We start from the raw sequence: 20,254 nt of genomic DNA, 5'->3' as shown, positions 1-20,254 counted from the left end.
CCGAGTCTGTCCTGTGCCATTCTGGGTCTGTCTGTGCCATCCTGAGTCTGTCCTGTGCCATCCTTGGTCTGTCCTGTGCCATCCCGAGTCTGTCCTGTGCCACCCTGGGTCTGTCTGTGCCATCCCAGGTCTGTCCTGTGCTGTCCCAGATCTGTCCTGTGCCATCCCGGGTCTGTCCTGTGCCATCCCGAGTCTGTCCTGTGCCATTCTGGGTCTGTCTGTGCCATCCTGAGTCTGTCCTGCGCCATCCCGAGTCTGTCCTGTGCCATCCTGGGTCTGTCTGTGCCATCCTGGGTCAGTCCTGTGCCATCCTGGGTCTGTCCTGTGCCATCCTGGGTCAGTCCTGTGCCATCCCAGGTCTGTCCTGTGCCATCCCGAGTCTGTCTGTGCCACCCTGGGTCTGTCCTGTGCCATCCCAGGTCTGTCCTGTGCCATCCCGAGTCTGTCTGTGCCACCCTGGGTCTGTACTGTGCCATCTTGGGTCAGTCCTGTGCCATCCCAGGTCTGTCCTGTGCCATCCTGGGTCAGTCCTGTGCCATCCCAGGTCTGTCCTGTGCCATCCTGGGTCTGTCCTGCGCCATCCTGGGTCTGTCCCATGCCAGGAGCACTGAGGATGTGCCAGGGAATGACGGGGCACACACGTGCACACACCACTGGGAGTCTCTATTGAACACTGGGGTGCCTGGAGAGGGAGACAATTCCTCCCCCGGGGTTGATTTCCCTTTTCTCTCCCTCCTCAGCCTCCTGTCACCCACGTGGGACCGTGGGGTGAGCCCTGCCCTGTGTCCTCACCAGTCCCAGCAGCACTGGGTGGGACTGATGGAGCAGACAGACAGAGGGACTGTCCTGACACGGGTTCTGCAGCATCCAGAAGAAGTCCATCACTCCCTCAGTCCATCAGTCCATCAGGAGAAGTCCGTCAGTCCCTCAGTCCGCCAGTCTGTCAGGAGAAGTCCATCACTCCCTCAGTCCCTCAGTCCCTCAGTCCATCAGGAGAAGTCCATCAGTCCCTCAGTCTATCAGGAGAAGTCCGTCAGTCCATAAATCCATCAGTCATTCAGTCCGTCAGTCCATTAGTCCGTCAGTCCATCAGTCCCTCAGTTCTGTCCATCTGTCAGCCCCTCAGTCCGTCAGTCCGTCAGTCCCTCAGCCCCTCAGTCCGTCAGTCCCTCAGCCCCTCAGTCTGTCAGGAGAAGTCCCTCAGCCCCTCAGCCCCTCAGTCTGTCAGGAGAAGTCCCTCAGTCCGTCAGTCCCTCAGTCCATCAGTCCTTCAGCCCCTCAGTCTTTCAGGAGAAGTCCCTCAGTCCCTCAGCCCCTCAGTCCGTCAGTCCCTCAGCCCCTCAGTCTGTAGGTCCCTCAGCCCCTCAGTCTGTCAGTCCGTCCAGCTGGGAGGAGCCAGGAAGGCGCACCCCCACCCCATCCCACCCCATCCCATCCATCCCATCCCACCCCATCCCATCCCACCCCATCCCATCCCATCCCATCCCATCCCATCCCATCCCATCCCATCCCATCCCATCCCATCCCATCCCATCCCACCCCATCCATCCCACCCCATCCATCCCATCCCATCCCATCCCATCCCATCCCACCCCACCCCACCCCATCCCACCCCTCTCCATCCCCGCTCAGGTGCAGCCACAAGCATCCACGATCATGTCGGGGATGTCGGTCTTGACGATGTTTCCGTCGCGGTCGTAGTAGAGCAGCGAGAGCGGGCGGCGCCGCGTGGGCACGCAGCAGGAATCCACGGCCGCCGCCGCGCTCGCCGCCTTGACGCGGTTCAGCACGGCCGTGTGGAAGGAGGCGGCCAGGCCGGGGACGCCGGCCATGTGCAGCGGGCACAGCCCCGAGCAGTAATTCATGTGGTACCTGAGGCACAGGAGAAATTTTACATCGTTTTAAATCGTTTTGATTTAAGCGAAATGTACGTTTTTTGAGTTGAGTCTCTGTGGTTAGAAAACGTAGCTGGGAATCTACAGAATTTGAGGGTTTTTGGGAAAGCTGCAAGATGCAGGCCTCAGAGACAGCAGAGCTATGCAGCAGCCATGAGATAGGTCAGCAGAAAAATTATTTAAACTGTAGAAAAGCAAAGGCAAATAGAACAATGGCCTGTGTATTAACGCTCTCTGAGCTACAGAAAAGTTTATCTAGCAAGATATTAGGAAAGTTAAAGCTTAATAATGGAGCTCTGTGTGTTGTGTTTTAAGACTCACAAGCAGGTATTGTATTGGAAATAAGCAGCATTGTTTTAACCAAAGGTACATTGCTTATGGTGATTGGATAGAACTACTGTCAATGTGCTTTTGCTTTGTGTGATTGGTCAAAAAAACTTATAAAGTGAGTTGTAACATTAAGTTCTTTGTGTGCTGCCTGGAATGTGAGCTGGTGGCATCTTCCCATTGTCATAACCACGTAATGGGACTGATGCTGGAAAATAAAACATGTATGTTTATTATTACAGCGCCGGACGCATGCAGAGATTGCTCTCCTTAAAAGGCATGTCTGCCTCTGGGAACTTCAGCAAATGTCACGCAAAATTCGTAAAAATGAACATGTATGAACCTATTGTGAAATTGTGTGCATATGTATTTGAGATGGGGATAAAAAGGAACCTGAAGTCTCCAGAGGTACACATGTCATTTTAAAGGAACGATTCCCACATGCGTCCAGCGCTGTAATAAACACACCGACTTTACAACTTTCACCAAAATTGTGGAGTTTTGTTTGACTCCACAAAACACAGGTACCAGCATCGTGGTGCCCATCTTGTCCCTTTCACAACCTATTGTGAAATTGTGTGCACATGTATTTGAGAAGGATAAAAAGGGACCTGAAGTCCCCAGAAATACGAGAGTAATTTTAAAAGAATTATTCCCACATGCTGTAATGAACATACCGGCTTTACATCTTTCACAAAAGTTGTGGAGTTTTGTTGACTCCGCAAAACACAGGTCCCATGTATTTGAGGAGGGGATAAAAAGGGACCTGAAGTCCCCAGAAGTACACGTGTCATTTTAAAAGCATGATTCCCACATGCTGTAATAAACATACCAGCTTTACAACTTTCACAAAAAAGTTGTGGAGTTTCGTTAATCTCCGCAAAACTTCACAAAAGTTGTGGAGCTTTGTTGACTCCGCAAACCACAGGTACCATGTATTTGAGGAGGAGATAAAAAGGGACCTGAAGTCCCCAGAGGTGCGTATGTCATTTTAAAAGAACGATTCCCACATGCGTCCAGCGCTGTAATAAATATACCGGCTTCACAACTTTCACAAAAGTTGTGGAATTTTGTTTATCTCTGCAAAACTTCACAAAAAAGATGTGGAATTTTGATTATCTCCGCAAAACACAGGTACCATGCATTTGAGAAGGGGATAAAAAAGGACCTGAAGTCCCCAGAAGTACACATGTCATTTTAAAGGAACGATTCCCACATGCGTCCAGCGCTGTCATAAACACACCGACTTTACAACTTTCACCAAAATTTTGGATTTTTGTTTGACTCCACAAAACACAGGTACCAGCATCGTGGTGCCCATCTTGTCCCTTTCACAACCTATTGTGAAATTGTGTGCACATGTATTTGAGAAGGATAAAAAGGACCTGAAGTCCCCAGAAGTACGAGCGTAATTTTAAAAGAATGATTCCCACATGCATCCAGCGCTGTCATAAACACACCGGTATTACAACTCCCACAAAAAACTGTGGAGTTTTATCTCCACAAGACTTCACAAAAGTTGTGAAATTTTGATAATCTCTGCAAGACCTACCCCTCGGGCTGGATGATCCAATCCTCCCAGCCGATCTCCTTGAAATCCACGAAGAACTCGCGGCGGCAGCACATCCGCGGCTCTGCGCCGCAGTCGACGCCGCGCCGCCGGAGGCGGTGGGCAGCCCTGGAACGGGCTTTGGCCACCACGAAGGGCCGGTGGGAATCGCCGTGGCGGGATGGCAGAGGGGATCCCCAGCCCTCCGGCAGCTCCAGGTGCACGGTGAGCCGCGGGGTGTCCTGCGTGAAGAGGTCCCGCACGGCTGCTCCGATATCCAACGCGGTCCAGCCGGGTCTCCGCACCTGCAGCCGGGTCTCGCCGGTCACGGTCAGGTTTGGAGCGGCTGGGTCCGGCTGGAGGAGGCGGATGGTGACACGGTGGGTGCCAGGGGATGGCCAGAACAGGTACAGCGTGGCCTGCTGGACCTCGGTGCTCCGGGACACCTCCGGGGAGAAGCGGAAATGGAGGTGGACGCTGCGGGATGTGGAGGGTCCTGCGCAGAGGAGAAAGAGCGGGGTCAAGAGTGAAGGGAAATCCCGACCCAGCCCTGTTGTGGTGCTGTGAGGGACCCCAAGGTGAGGTGGGAGATGAGAATTGACTCCAAGTTCTCAGAAGGCTGATACGATATAATATAATATAATATAATATAATATAATATAATATAATATAATATAATATAATATAATATAATATAATATAATATAATATAATATAATATAATATAATATAATATAACCTAATATAATATAATGTAATGTAATGTAATATAATATAATGTAATATAATGTAATATAATGTAATGTAATGTAATATAATATAATGTAATGTAATGTAATATAATGTAATATAATGTAATGTAATATAATGTAATATAATGTAATGTAATGTAATGTAATATAATGTAATGTAATGTAATATAATGTAATATAATGTAATGTAATATAATGTAATATAATATAATATAATGTAATATAATATAATGTAATATAATGTAATGTAATGTAATATAATATAATGTAATGTAATATAATGTAATATAATATAATGTAATATTATATTATATTATATTATATTATATTATATTATATTATATTATATTATATTATATTATATTATATTATATCGTATTATATACAATGTAATATAATACATATAATATAATGTAATGTAATGTAATGTAATACATATATTATGTCATATCATATCAATCATATTGTATTATATTATACATATTACATTACATTATAATTTATTTATCATATCATATTATATTATAAGAAAATGATATATTAAAACTATACTAAGGAAAGAGAAAGGAGCCATCAGAAGGCCAGGCAAGAATCAGAATAAAAACTGGTGACAGAGAGTTTGACACAGCTGACTGTGATTGGCCATTAATTAAAAACAACCACACGAGACCAATCACAGATGCACCTGTTGCATTCCACAGCAGCAGGTAATCATTATTTATATTTTTGTTTATATTTCATATATTTCATAATATTGTTTATATTTCATTTCTGAGGCCTCTCAGCTTCTCAGGAGAAAAATCTTGGCAAAGGGATTTTTCAGAAAATGTGTCTGTGACAGTTTGGGATGTGCTGTGAGATGGGGTCTCCAAGGAAAGCTGTCTGTGAGAAATTGAATACTTTTTTTCCCAGTGGTGATATTTATTTTTCTTTTCAGGAGCCCTGAGTGTGTTTTGGGGAGTTTTCTCCTTGCAGAAGCAGCAGATTCTGGAGTGAAATGAGGCACCCACTGCTCCGGGCGGGATGTGGAGGCACAGCGAGCTGTGCAGCTCCATCCACTCGCAATGAGCCGACAGAAAATTGAGGCTAAAAAAAAAATCCCATTTTAGGCAAACGTGGCCATGCCACCCCTTCACCTCCAGCTCAAGGGGGAGGCTTCAGCCCAAGTGGCCAACAGGTGACACGACGGAGCAGCACATGTGCCACCCTCCCATCCGGGCAGCTTCGGGAGGTGTCCCCGCTTCCAGCAGCCGCGTCCCCGCATCCCGGCCCTGCCCCGCACCTCCCTCCTTCCCTCCTTCCCTCCTTCCCTCCTTCCCTCCTTCCCTCCCCTCGGGGCCCCAAACCCGCAGGATCCGCCCTCACCGGGCTCAGCAAAGCTCAGCAGCTCGTACTCCTGCAGCGCCGTCCCGCCGCCGTCCCGGGGCGTACCGGGGGTGCCGGATCCATCCCGGGGCATCCCGAGGGTGTCGGTGACATCCCGGATCATCCCGGGGGTGCCGGATCCATCCCGGGGCATCCCGGGGGTGTCGGTGACATCCCGGATCATCCCGGGGATGCCGGATCCATCCCGGATCATCCCGGGGTTGCCGGTGACATCCCGGATCATCTCGAGGGTGTCGGTGACATCCCGGATCATCCCGGGGGTGGCATCGCGGAGCATCCCGGGGGTGCCGGATCCATCCCGGGGCATCCCGGGGGTGGCATCCTGGATCATCCCGAGGGTGGCGGATCCATCCCGGATCGTCTCGGGGGTGGCATCGCGGATCGTCCTGGGGCTGGCATCCCCGTCCCGGATCATCCTGGGGCTGGCGGCTCCATCCCGGGGCATCCCGGGGGTGCCGGATCCATCCCGGGGCATCCTAGGGCTGGCATCCCGGATCATCCCGGGGGTGGCATCGCGGGGCATCCCGGGGGTGTCAGATCTATCCCGGAGCACTCCGGGGCTGTCATCCTGGATCATCCCGGGGGTGGCATCCCGGACCATCCCGGGGGTTGCAGCCCCGTCCCGGACCATCCCGGGGGTGCCGGATCCATCCTGGAGCACCCCGGGGGTGTCAGATCCATCCTGGAGCACCCCGGGGCTGGCATCGCGGGGCACCCCGGGGGTGGCAGCCCCGTCCCGCAGCACGGCACGGAGCGCGGTGAGCAGCGAGCCCCGGGACGGCGGCCGCGGCACGCTGGGCCTGCCCGGTAACCGGAGCTTGGCCAGGATGCTCTGCTTGGCCAGAGCCAGGAGCGCGTCCCGCTGAGCCCCGGGGGCCAGCGAGGCCACCCCGCAGACCGGGCACCAGCCGCCCTTGGCACCGGCCACCCGCGGGAGGCTCAGCAGGAGGAGAACCACGGCCGGCGACATCCCCGGCGGCGGGAGGTGACAACGGGAGCGGCTCCCGGCAGCGTCCGAGCGGCGGAACGGGAGCACGGAGAGGAGCGGGGCCGAGCCGGGAGCACCGGGCTCGTTCTCCTGACGTGGCCGCAAACATTGGCCGATCCCGGGCGGGATCAACGCCCCCGAGCTCCGCCGGAGCCGCCCGGGCACAGCGGGGCCGCCGCTCCCGTTAAGGTGGAGCGGGGCCGGTGGGGACGCTGGGGACACCCCGGTGTCACCTCGGTGTCACCTCGGTGCCATCCCGGTGCCATCCCGGCCCGGTGCACCGGCAGAGAGGCGGTGAGGACTCCCAGGGACACCGGGAGGATCCTGGAGGGACGCGGAGTTGGGGGGTCCCCGAGGGTGGGGGGATCTTTGGAGGTCAGGGAAGGGGATTTTGGGGGGTCGAGGGGTTCGTTGGAGGTGGAGAAATCTGAAAATGGGAGATCCCCACCAATGGGGGATCTCTGGAGGTCGGGGATCCCCAGAGAAGGGGATTTGGGGGGGTCGAGGGGTGGTTGGAGGTGGAGAAATCTGAAAATGGGAGTTCCCCACCCATGGGGGAGTCCCTGAGGGTAGGGGGATCTCTGGAGGTCAGGGAAGGGGGATTTTGGGGGGTCAAGGAGTCTTTGGGGATCTCTGGAGGTCGGGGATCCCCAGAGAAGGGGATTTTGGGGGGGTCGAGGGGTGGTTGGAGGTGGAGATGGGAGATCCCAACCAATGGGGGATCCTCAGAGGAAGGGAATCCCAGGTGGATCGGGGTTCCCTGGGGGATGAGGGGTGTCCAGAGATGTGGGGTTCCCGGGGATGGAGAATCCCCGGTGAATTTGGGGTCCTGGGGATGTGGGACCCCCGGGGAAATGCGGGATCCCTGGAAAGTTTGGGAGCCCTGGGGAATTCGGGATCCTCTGGACGGAGGGTCCATGGGGCTCTGGCATTCCTGGTGATGCGAGATCCTCGGGGAAATGTGGGATCCCGGCAGAATTTGGGGTCCCTGGTGATGTGGGATCTTACAGGATGTGGGATCTCTGGTGATGTGAGACCCCAGGGGAGGTGTGGGACCCCCGGGGAATTTGGGGTCCCTGGAGAGAAGCGGGAGCCTTGGGGACATGTGGGAATTTCCCTGGGGAATTTGGAATTTCGGGGGACGGAGGATCCGGAGGGATGTGGGACCCCCGGAGAAACGTGGGACCCCTGGGGAATTTGGGACCCCCGGGGAGATGTGGGATCCCTGGAGAATTTGGGGTCACTGGGCACATGTGGGACCCCTGGGGAATTTGGGGTCTCTGGGGACGGAGGATCCTGGGGGCTGTGGGATCCCTGGGGAATCTGGGGCTGCCGGGGAGATGTGGGACCTCTGGGGAATTTGGGGTCACTGGGATAGGGGATCCTGGGAGCTGTGGGACCCCTGGGGAATTTGGGACCCCAGGGGACGGAAATTTGGGGTCACTGGGCACATGTGAGAGCCCTGGGGAATTTGGGGTCACTGGGGACGGAGGATCCTGGGGGCTGTGGGACCCCTGCGGAATTTGGGACCCCCGGGGAGATGTGGGACCCCTGGAAAATTTGGGATCCCAGGGGACGGAAATTTGGGGTCACTGGGCACATGTGAGAGCCCTGGGGAATTTGGGACCCCTGGGGAGTTCGGGATCCTGGGGACGGAGGGTCCATGAGGCTCTGGCATTCCTGGTGGTGCGAGATCCTCGGGGAAATGTGGGATCCCGGCGGAATTCGGGGTCCCTGGTGATGTGGGAGCTTACAGGATGTGGGATCTCTGGTGATGTGAGACCCCAGGGGAGGTGTGGGACCCCCGGGGAATTTGGGGTCCCTGGAGGGAAGCGGGAGCCTTGGGGACATGTGGGAATTTCCCTGGGGAATTTGGAATTTCGGGGGACGGAGGATCCGGAGGGATGTGGGACCCCCGGAGAAACGTGGGACCCCTGGGGAATTTGGGACCCCCGGGGAGATGTGGGACCTCTGGGGAATTTGGGGTCACTGGGATAGAGGATCCTGGGGGCTGTGGGACCCCTGGGGAATTTGGGATCCCAGGGGACGGAAATTTGGGGTCACTGGGCACATGTGAGAGCCCTGGGGAATTTGGGGTCACTGGGGACGGAGGATCCTGGGGGCTGTGGGATCCCTGCGGAATTTGGGACCCCCGGGGAGATGTGGGACCCCTGGAAAATTTGGGATCCCAGGGGACGGAGGATCCTGGGGGCTGTGGGATCCCTGGGGAATCTGGGGCTGCCGGGGAGCTGTGGGACCCCTGGGGAATTTGGGACCCCAGGGGACGGAAATTTGGGGTCACTGGGCACATGTGAGAGCCCTGGGGAATTTGGGATCCCTGGGGAATTCGGGACCCCCGCGCTCGGAGGACCCCGGCCCATGCGGGACCCGCGAGGGGGCGGAGCCACACGCGATGGGCGGAGCCTGGCGATGACCCCGCCCACAGCCCCGCCCCTTTCCATAAAAGGCGCCCCCGCTCCCTCCGCGCCGCCAGGGGGCGCCCCCCGCCCCTCCCGCGTAGCGTCCTTCCGGTTGCCACAGCAACGCGGGCGCAGCGGGCGCACGATGATGACGCAGCGCGCACGGCGCGTTGACGCAGCGCGCACGCCGCGGGGGAGGGGCCGCCTCCTCTTTCCCTTTTTTTTTTTTCCCGTTTCTTTCCCGTTTTTCCCCGTTCCGCTCACCCCCCCCTCCCCCCCCCCTCCCCATCCCCATCCCGCCCCACCCCGCAGGGCTGGCCCAGCCCCGGCCCGGCCCGGGGTGGCGGCGGCGGCCCCGCGGCGCAGGGCCCGGCGCGGCGCGGCCCGGTCCCGGTAAGTGCGGCGGGGGCGGGGGGGGGAGCGGGGCTGGGGGCACCGGGGCGATCGCGGGGCAGCGGGCACGAGGGGGGGGTGTTCTCGACCCGGGGCTGCTCCGGGTATGGTGCTCGGGGAAGGTTCCCGGCCCGGGGATGGTTTTCGGTTCGGGGATGGTTCCCGGGGCTGCTCCGGGGACGGTTCCGGGATGGTTCCCGGGGCTGGTTCCTGGACGGGGTTCCCGGCCCGGGAATGGTTCCCGGGGATGGTTCCTGCCCCTCTTGGGGTCGCTCGGTGCGGGCTCCGTCCGGCCCCTCTCGGGCTCCGGCTCCGGTTCCCGGTCTCCCCTCTCGGGCTCCGGTTCCCGTCCCGCCGCTCTCGAGGTCCGGCTCCGTCCCATCTCTGGCTTCCCTCCCTGCCTCTCTCCGGGTCCGGTTCCCGGTCTCCCCTCTCGGTACCCGGTTCCCGTCCGGCCCCGGTTCCCGCCGTGCCCGTCTCGGGGTCCAGCCCCGGTTCCTGTCCCGCCGCTCTCCGGGTCCGGTTCCCGGTCTCCTCTCTCGGTACCGGTTCCCGCCGTGCCCGTCTCGGTGCCCGCTCTCCGCCGCTCCCGCCGCTGTCTCCGCTCGCTCCCGGCGGTTCCCGGGGGCTTTCCCGGAGCCGCCGGCCCGGGCCCGTGAGCGGAGCACGTGGAGCCCGAGAGCCGCCGGTACCGGGGGCAGGGGCGGTGCTGTGGTGTCCTCAGGGACGGCGTGGTTGCTCTGAAATGCTTTCCTGGGTGGGATTCCCCATTTCCTGGAGTTGTTTCCTCTTTTCCCAAATGTGATTTTCCTTTTCCTGGAGGTGATTTAAACCAAAAGAAAACCTCAAATTTCCTGGATGTGATTCCCCTTTTCCTGGAGGTGATTTAAACCAAAAGAAAACCTCAAATTTCCTGGATGTGTTTCCCCTTTTCCTGGAGGTGTTTCCCCATTTCCCAAATGTGATTTTCCTTCTCCTGGAGTTGTTTCCCCATTTCCATGAGGTGATTCCCCCTTTCCTGTAGATGTTTCCCCTTTTCCTGGATGTGATTCCCCTATTCCCAGAGACATTTCCCCTTTTCCTGAATGTGATTTCCCCTTTCCTGGAGATGTTTCCCATTTCCCTGGATGTGATTCTCCTTTTCCTGGATTTGTTTCCCCTTTTCCATGAGGCGATTCCCCTTTTCCCAAATGTGATTCCCCTTTTCCTGGGTGTGATTCCCCTTTTCCCTGAAGTGTTTCTCCTTTTCCTGGAGATGATTCCCCCTTTCCTGAATGTGATTCCCCTTTTCCTGGATTTGTTTCCCCTTTTTTTTCCATGAGGTGATTCCTCTTTTCCATGAGGTGTTTCCCCTTTTCCTGGATTTGTTTCCCCTTTTCTATGAGGTGATTCCCCTTTTCCCAAATGTGATTCCCCTTTTCCTGGATGCAATTCCCCTTTTCCCAGGCACGTTTCCCCTTTCCATGAGGTGATTCCCCTTTTCCTGGATGTGTTTCCCCTTTTCATGAGGCGATTCCCATTTTCCCAAATGTGATTCCCCTTTTCCATGAGGCGATTCCTCTTTTCCATGAGGTGATTCCTCTTTTCCATGAGGTGATTCCCCTTTTCCTGGATGTAATTCCCCTTTTCCCAGAGATGTTTCCCCTTTTCATGAGGTGATTCCCCTTTTCCTGAATATGTTTCCCCTTTTCCCAAATGTGATTCCCTTTTTCCTCAATGTCTTTCCCCTTTTCCTGGGTGTGTTTCCCCTTTTCCATGAGGCGATTCCCCTTTTCCCTGAAGTGTTTCTCCTTTTCCTGGAGATATTTCCCCTTTCCTGCATGTGTTTCTCCTTTTTATGGATGTGATTCCCCTTTTCCTGAAGAAGTTTCCCCTTTTCCTGGGTGTGATTCCCCTATTCCCAGAGACATTTCCCCTTTTCCTGAATGTGATTTCCCCTTTCCTGGGTGTGATTCCCCTTTTCCTGGGTGTGATTCCCCTTTTCATGGGTGTGATTCCGCTTTTCCCAAATGTGTTTCCCGTTTTCCCAGAGACATTTCCCCTTCTCCTGGGTGTGTTTCCCCTTTCCCAAATGTGATTCCCCTTTTCCTGAATATGTTTCCCCTTTTCCTGAATGTGTTTCTCCTTTTCCTGGAGATATTTCCCCTTTCCTGCATGTGTTTCTCCTTTTTCTGGATGTGATTCCCCTTTTCCTGAAGAAGTTTCCCCTTTTCCTGGATGTGATTCCCCTTTTCCTGGATGTGATTCCCCTATTCCCAGAGACATTTCCCCTTTTCCTGAATGTTTTTCCCCTTTTCCTGGATGTGTTTCCCCTTTTCCCTGAGACATTTCCCCTTTTCCCAAATGTGATTCCCCTTTTCCTGGATGTGTTTCCCCTTTTCCATGAGGTGATTCCCCTTTTCCCAGACATGTTTCCCCTTTTCCATGAGGCGATTCCCCTTTTCCTGGATGTAATTCCCTTTTTCCCAGAGATATTTCCCCTTTCCTGGAGATGTTTCCAGTTTTCCTGGATGTGATTCTCCTTTTCCTGGATGTGATTCCCCCTTTCCTCAATGTGATTCCCCTTTTCCCAAATGTGTTTCCCCTTTTCCATGAGGCGATTCCCCTTTTCCCGAATGTGATTCCCCTTTTCCTGGGTGTAATTCCCCTTTTCCCAGAGATGTTTCCCCTTTTCATGAGGTGATTCCCCTTTTCCATGAGGTGATTCCCCCTTTCCTGGATTTGTTTCCCCTTTTCCATGAGGTGATTCCCCCTTTCCTGGATTTGTTTCCCCTTTTCTATGAGGCAATTCCTATTTTCCTGGATGCAATTCCCCTTTTCCCAGAGATGTTTCCCCTTTTCCCAGAGATGTTTCCCCTTTTCCCAGAGATGTTTCCCCTTTTCCCAGAGATGTTTCCCCTTTTCATGAGGTGATTCCCCTTTTCCTGGATGTAATTCCCTTTTCCCTGAGATGTTTCCCCTTTTCCATGAGGTGATTCCCCTTTTCCTGGATGTAATTCCCTTTTCCCCAGAGATATTTCCCCTTTTCCTGGAGATATTTTCCCTTTTCCAGGGAATTATTCCCAACCTGGGATCTCCCAGCAGCTGGGAAGTGCTGCTTTGGAGGGCTCTGTGCTGATGTGATCCATTAAAATGTGATTTTTTTGGGGGGTTTAAATCTTTTAAATCCTCCCAGGGATTCTGCTTTTGGTACCTGCAAAATTTGGGCTGAGGGTCAGAGTTGTCCCCTGGTAATTAAAGTGGTAATTAAAGTGTTAATTAAAACATCCTTGGGACTGTTTGAAATGTGCTGGTGGAAGTTTGTGCAGAGTTTTTGGATTTTTTTGGGTTTAAATCCTTGAAATCCTCACAGGAATTCTGATTTTGGTACCTGCATAATTTGGGCTGAGGGTCAGAGTTGTTTCTGTCCTTGGCAGGAACTGATGGTAATTAAAGTGTTAATTAAAGTGTTAATTAAAGCATCCTTGGGTCCATTTGAAATGTGCTGGTAGAAGTTTTTGAGCATTTTTTGGGATTTTTTGGGTTTAAATCCTGGAAATCCTTGCAGGAATTCTGGTTTTGGCACCTGCATAATTTGGGCTGAGGGTCAGGGTTGTTTCTCTCCCTGGCAGGAACTGATGGTAATTAAAGTGTTAATTAAAGTGTTAATTAAAGCATCCTTGGGTCAATTTGAAATGTGCTGGTGGAAGTTTGTGTGAGTTTTTTGGGTTTTTTTTTTGGTTTAAATCCTGTAAATCCTCACAGGAATTCTGATTTTGGCACCTGCAGGAGTTTGAGCTGAGGGTCAGAGTTGTCCCCTGGTAATTAAAGTGGTAATTAAAGTGTTAATTAAAACATCCTTGGGACTGTTTGAAATGTGCTGGTGGAAGTTTGTGCAGATTTTTTGGGGTTTTTTGGGTTTAAATCCTTGAAATCCTCACAGGAATTCTGATTTTGGTACCTGCATAATTTGGGCTGAGGGTCAGGGTTGTTTCTGTCCCTGGCAGGAACTGATGGTAATTAAAGTGTTAATTAAAGTGTTAATTAAAGCATCCTTGGGTCCATTTGAAATGTGCTGGTAGAAGTTTTTGAGCATTTTTTGGGGTTTTTTGGGTTTAAATCCTGGAAATCCTTGCAGGAATTCTGATTTTGGCACCTGCAGGAGTTTGGGCTGAGGGTCAGGGTTGTCCCCTGGTAATTAACGTGGTAATTAAAGTGTTAATTAAAGAATCCCTGGGTCTGTTTGATATGTGCTGGTGGAAATTTGAGGTTTTATTTTGGTTTAAATCCATGAAATCCTTGCAGGAATTCTGATTTTGGCACCTGCAGGAGTTTGGGCTGAGGGTCAGAGTTGTCCCCTGGTAATTAACGTGGTAATTAAAGTGTTAATTAAAACATCCTTGGGACTGTTTGAAATGTGCTGGTGAAAGTTTGTGTGAGTTTTTTAGATTTTTTTTGGGTTTAAATCCTGGAAATCCTTGCAGGAATTCTGATTTTGGCACCTGCAAAATTTGGGCTGAGGGTCAGGGTTGTTTCTGTCCTTGGCAGGAACTGATGGTAAATAAAGTCTTAATTAAAGTGTTAATTAAAGTGTTAATTAAAGCATCATTGGGTCAATTTGAAATGTGCTGGTAGAAGTTTTTGATCATTTTTTGGGGTTTTTTGGGTTTAAATCCTGGAAATCCTTGCAGGAATTCTGATTTTGGCACCTGCAAAATTTGGGCTGAGGGTCAGAGTTGTCCCCTGGTAATTAATGTGGTAATTAAAGTGTTAATTAAAACATCCTTGGGACTGTTTGAAATGTGCTGGTAGAAATTTGTGCTTCAGCTTCTGCTGAGAAGAAACATCACCAAAATCCTTGGTGCTCCTTCCTGAACAATTTAATTCCTCACCACCCACCAGAGCTTCTGTCTGGGATGGGGCAGGAAAAAGGGAAAGGGGATGAGGAAGGAAAATGAAAAAGGGGAAGAAGGGGAAGGGGAAAGGAAATGGGGAAGGGGAAGAAGCAGGAGCCTCAATCCCACAGGGGCCCCAATCCCACAGGAACAGGAGCCCCAAATTCTGCAGGAGCCCCAAATTCTGCAGGAGCCCCAAATTCTGTAGGAGCCCCAATCCCACAGGAACAGGACCCCAATCCCACAGGAGCCCCAATCCCAAGGAACAGGAGCCCCAATCCCACAGGAACCCCAATCCCACAGGAACAGGCCCCCAATCCCACAGGAGCCCCAATCCCGCAGGAACAGGCCCCCAATCCCACAGGAACAGGAGCTCCAATTCCACAGGAGCCCCAAATCCCACAGGAGCAGGAGCCCAAATCCCACAGGAACCCCAATCCCACAGGAACAGGAGCCCCAAATCCCACAGGAGCAGGGGCCCAAATCCCACAGGAGGCCCAATCCCACAGGAACAGGACCCCAATCCCACAGGAGCCCCAAATCCCACAGGAGCAGGGGCCCCAATCCCACAGGAGCCCCAAATCCCACAGGAACAGGAGCCCCAATCCCACAGGAACAGGAGCCCCAAATCCCACAGGAGCCCCAAATCCCACAGGAACAGGCCCCCAATCCCACAGGAACAGGAGCCCCAATCCCACGGGAGCCCCAATCCCACGGGAGCCCCAATCCCACAGGAGCAGGGGCCCAAATCCCACAGGAGCCCCGATCCCACAGGAGCAGGGGCCCAAATCCCACAGGAGCCCCAATCCCACAGGAACCCCAATCCCACAGGAACAGGAGCCCCAATCCCACAGGATCCCCAAATCCCACAGGAACAGGGGCCCCGATCCCACAGGAACAGGAGCCCCGATCCCACAGGAACAGGAGCCCCAAATCCCACAGCAGCCCCAATCCCACAGGAACAGGAGCCCCAATCCCACAGGAGCCCCAATCCCGCAGGAACAGGAGCCCCAATCCCACAGGAACAGCAGCCCCAATCCCACAGGAACAGGAGCCCCAATCCCACAGGAGCCCCAATCCCGCAGGAACAGGAGCCCCAATCCCACAGGAACAGGAGCCCCAATCCCACAGGAACAGGAGCCCAATCCCACAGGGGCCCCAATCCCACAGGGGCCCCAATCCCACAGGAGCCCCAAATCCCACAGCAACAGGCCCCCAATCCCACAGGAACAGGAGCCCCAATTCCACAGGAGCCCCAAATCCCACAGGAACAGGAGCCCCAAATCCCACAGGGGCCCCAATCCCACAGGAACAGGACCCCAATCCCACAGGAGCCCCAATCCCACAGGAGCCCCGATCCCACAGGAGCCCCAATCCCGCAGGAACAGGAGCAGGAGCTGCGTGTGCTGCAGGCTGAGTCACTGCTGCTCCTTTTTCCCAGAAAAATTCACAATTTTGGGTTTCATTGAGTGTGGGCAGGCCCATCCCACTCAGCACAGCAACTCCCTTACATTTTTTTTTTTTTTTTTTTTTTGTTTTTTTTGTTTTTTAATGATTTTTTTCAATTTTTTTGCTCTTGCTTTGACATTTTTTTTCTTTCAGGAATTAATTCTTCCCGAGCTGAGTTTAGACACAAAATTCACTTTGTTTGGGAAGGTGTTATCCTAAAATTGACCTTTCTTAGGCAGGAAATTCCTTGAGGAAATGGGATTTTGTTCAAAGGACCTGGAGCTTTGAGCCCAATCCTGTTGGGATTTGACCCAAAAATGGCAAAATTTTGGGGTTTTTTCTCCCCCAGCTTGGTTTCAGACATGAAATTTATGGCAGGATTTGTTCTCCATTTTTGGAATCCCAGGATTCCAAAAAATCCCAATTTTGGTTTGGGAGAGACCTTAAAGCTCATCTCATTATTGGCACTTTCCCCTCTCCTAAATCCTTGGGAAACCAGGATTTATTTTAATGTTTTTTGGGAAAATTCAAAAATAATTCTGTAAAACCTCTAAGTCTGGAGTTAATAGGTTTTAAATTTTATTTTTCTTTATTAAAACTCACTCTGTATTTTCTAATTAATGGCAATTTCCCCTCTCGTAAGTCCCTGGGAAACCAGGATTTAATTTCGTGTTTTTTTGGAAAACCCAAAAATATTTATGGAAAACCTCTAAATCCAGAGTTTGTACATTTTTAATTTTATTTTTCCTTATTAAAACTCGCTGTGTATTTTCTATACAATTTTATTTCTCTTTATACAAACTCACTCTGTATTTTCTCATTAATGGCAATTTCCTCTCTCAGGGAATCCAGAATTTATTTTAATATTTGTTGAGAAAACCCAAAAATAATTCTGTAAAACCTTTAAGTCTGGAGTTAATAGGTTTTAAATTTTATTTTTCTTTATTAAAACTCACTCTGTATTTTCTAATTAATGGCAATTTCCCCTCTCACAAGTCCCTGGGAAACCAGAATTGTTGCTCACGAGGAAGGAGGGAAAATCTGATTTTCTGAGCTATTTTTGAAGCTGGGAGAACTCAACCATCTGCCAAAATCTTCCTGCAAAAAACCTGGAAATTCCATTTTTTCCTTCAGTGGCAAACTGGGATAAAGGGGCTGTGCCTCTGCCTGAGGCTAATTAATAATTAATTATTAATAATTAATAATTAAGGGAGTGGTTGGTGCAGGTGGAAGGAGAATGAGCTTCCCACGTGTTTTCTGAGTTGGAATTCGCAGCAGGAAAATGCAGGGTTGGGTATTTTAGGGTGGCACAAACTTGGGTTGGTTTGGGGTTTTTTTTAGGATGCAGGAAGGGAGATGGAATCCTGAACAGTTTCCTACTTATATATATATATAAAAAAAATATATTCTGTGTATTCTATATATTTATTTAATTTTCATAATTTAGTTTTTATTTTATATATTTATTATTATATTTACATACATTTAATATATTTATATAAATTTTCTATTTTAATGTTTATATTTATATTTTACGAGTTTATATTTCCATATTTAATACATTTATTAAATAAATTTGATATTTATGCTATTTTTATATTTCAATATTAATTTCCATTTCACTTATATATCAATATTTATATATTAATATTTTATAAATATAGACATAGTTATTATTTCAGTATTTCATTTTTAATATTTATTTTTATTTTAATATATTTTTATTTTAATATATTTATATATATTTTAAATATATTTATATATATTCTATATCTTTTTCTATTTTAATATTTATATATTTCTTTTAATTTTTATATATTTATATATTTATATATTTATATATTTATATATTTATATATTTATATAATTTTATATTTATATAATTTTATATTTATACATTTATACATTTATACATTTTATATATTTTATATATTTTATATTTATATTATTTATATATTTTGATTTTTAGAATCTATTTATATATTTAGATATTTAATTTATATATTTGTGTATGTATATATTTATATATTTATATATTTATATATGTTATTTATACATTCATATATTTTTATATTATATATTTTATTTATATATTTGTATATACTTTTATTTATTTATATATTATATTTACAAATATATTTAATATTTATCTATATTGAGCTAGAATTTGGGGTAGAATACTGGGACAGCTGTGGTGTTCTGGGTGCTGAATTTGGGGTCTCACCACCTCCACCCCCTCCCCTGGGGCTGCTTTTCCTTTTCTGGGACTGATCCAGAGGGAAAAGGGCACCAGGACCAGCCCGGCTGCGCTGCTGCCTGAGCAAAATGGGTGAAATCCCATTGCAGAGGGGTGGGCTGGGCTGGGGGTGCAGCTGGGACCCCCCGTGCTGCCCCTACCGTGCTGCCCCTTCTCCCTCCCTCCATCCAATCCCGGCTCCGAGTTTGTGTGCTGCCCCTTCTCCCTTCCTCCATCCCATCCCGGCTCCGGGTCTGTGTGCTGCCCCTTCTCCCTCCCTCCATCCCATCCCAGCTCCGGGTTTGTGTGCTGCCCCTCTCCTCCATCCCATCCCAGCTCCGGGTTTGTGTGCTGCCCCTCTCCTCCTTCCCTCCATCCCATCCCAGCTCCGGGTTTGTGTGCTGCCCCTCTCCTCCATCCCATCCCAGCTCCGGGTTTGTGTGCTGCCCCTCTCCTCCTTCCCTCCATCCCATCCCGGCTCCGGGTTTGTGTGCTGCCCCCTCTCCTTCCTCTGCCCATGGAGCAGCTCCGGGTTTGTGTGCTGCCCCCTCTCCTCCTTCTGCCCACGGAGCAGCTCCGGATTTACGTTCTCCCCCCTTCTCCCTCCCCTCATCGCATGGAGCAGCTCCGGGTTTGTGTGCTGTCCCTCTGCTCCCTCCCCTCATCGCATGGAGCAGCTCCGGGTTTATGTGCTGCCTCTCCTCCATCTCCTCATCCCACGGAGCAGCTCCGGGTTTATGTGCTGCCCCTCTCCTCCCTCCCTCCGCCCCACGGAGCAGCTCCGGGTTTGTGTGCTGCCCCTCTCCTCCACCCCACGGAGCAGCTCCGGGTTTGTGTTTGATCCTCGCCGGGCTCGCTCTGTACTGCGGCATTCCTGTTGCTGAATTATTCATTCATTCATCGGGGCTGGGGCTGAGTGGAGCCCGCCCTGCCCGCGCGGCTGTCCCGAGCCATTGGCGCTGCGGGTTCACGGGTGGCAGAGCTGTGGGGACACCGGGACATTGCTCTGGCTGCCCTGGGTGGCTCCGGAGCCTGCCGGGGCTCAGAGACCAGCACAGATTAAATGTACCGTCAGAGAGTCTGTGGTGTATTAAATATACTGCCATAGAGTCAGACTATCACATATTAAATACACTATCTGGTATGTTAAATATACATTCACTGAGCCAGACTATTATATATTAAATATACTGTCATAGAGTCAATCATATATTAAATATACTGTCATAGAGTCTGTGATATATTAAATATACTGTCATAGAGTCTATGATATATTAAATATACTGCCATAGAGTCAATCATGTATTAAATACACTATCATAGAGCCAGATTATAATATATTAAATATACTGTCATGGAGTCTATGATATATTAAATATACTGCCATAGAGTCAATCATGTATTAAATATACTGTCGTAAAGTCAGACTGTCATATATTAAATATACTGTCATAGAGTAAATCATATATTAAATACACTATCATAGAGCCAGATTATCATATATTAAATATACTGTCATGGAGTCAGACTATCATATATTAAATATATACTGTCTGATATATTAAATATACATTCATAGAGTCAGATTATCATATATTAAATATATACTGTCTGATGTATTAAATATACATTCATTGAGTCAGACTATTATATATTAAATATACTGTCATAGAGTCAATCATATATTAAATATACTGTCATAGAGTCTGTGATATATTAAATATACTGCCATAGAGTCAATCATGTATTAAATACACTATCATAGAGCCAGATGATCATATATTAAATATACTGTCATGGAGTCAGACTATCATATATTAAATATATATTATCTGATATATTAAATATACATTCATAGAGTCAGATTATCATATATTAAATATATACTATCTGATGTATTAAATATACATTCATTGAGTCAGACTATCATATATTAAATATACTATCATAGAGTCAGTCATGTATTAAATACACTATTATAGAGC

At 49.9% G+C, this 20,254-nt stretch overlaps 1 protein-coding gene across 1 annotated transcript; it reads right to left on the bottom strand.

Moving 5' to 3' along the window:
* Positions 1–1,628: 1,628 nt before the first annotated feature.
* LOC131094420 (inhibin beta C chain-like) lies at positions 1,629–6,879 on the bottom strand. Its single transcript, XM_058042016.1, has 3 exons — positions 5,889–6,879; positions 3,775–4,267; positions 1,629–1,872 (listed from the first exon to the last, which is right to left on the bottom strand). Exons 1-3 carry the CDS (start codon positions 6,877–6,879, stop codon positions 1,629–1,631), a joined length of 1,728 nt encoding a protein of 575 aa, XP_057897999.1.
* Between the last annotated feature and the right edge of the window lie 13,375 nt (positions 6,880–20,254).

Source organism: Melospiza georgiana, chromosome 29 (assembly GCF_028018845.1).
Source record: "Melospiza georgiana isolate bMelGeo1 chromosome 29, bMelGeo1.pri, whole genome shotgun sequence".
NCBI lineage: Eukaryota > Metazoa > Chordata > Aves > Passeriformes > Passerellidae > Melospiza > Melospiza georgiana.
This window is presented reverse-complemented; position numbering and strand designations above follow the sequence as displayed.

Excerpts from the sequence above, each read along its gene's own strand:
- LOC131094420 (XM_058042016.1), bottom strand. The coding sequence starts at position 6,879 with ATGTCGCCGGCCGTGGTTCTCCTCCTGCTGAGCCTCCCGCGGGTGGCC. Across the intron at positions 4,268-5,888 it reads GCTGAGCTTTGCTGAGCCCG|GACCCTCCACATCCCGCAGC; the intron begins GTGAGGGCGGAT and ends TCCTCTGCGCAG. Across the intron at positions 1,873-3,774 it reads TGGATCATCCAGCCCGAGGG|GTACCACATGAATTACTGCT; the intron begins GTAGGTCTTGCA and ends CCTGTGCCTCAG.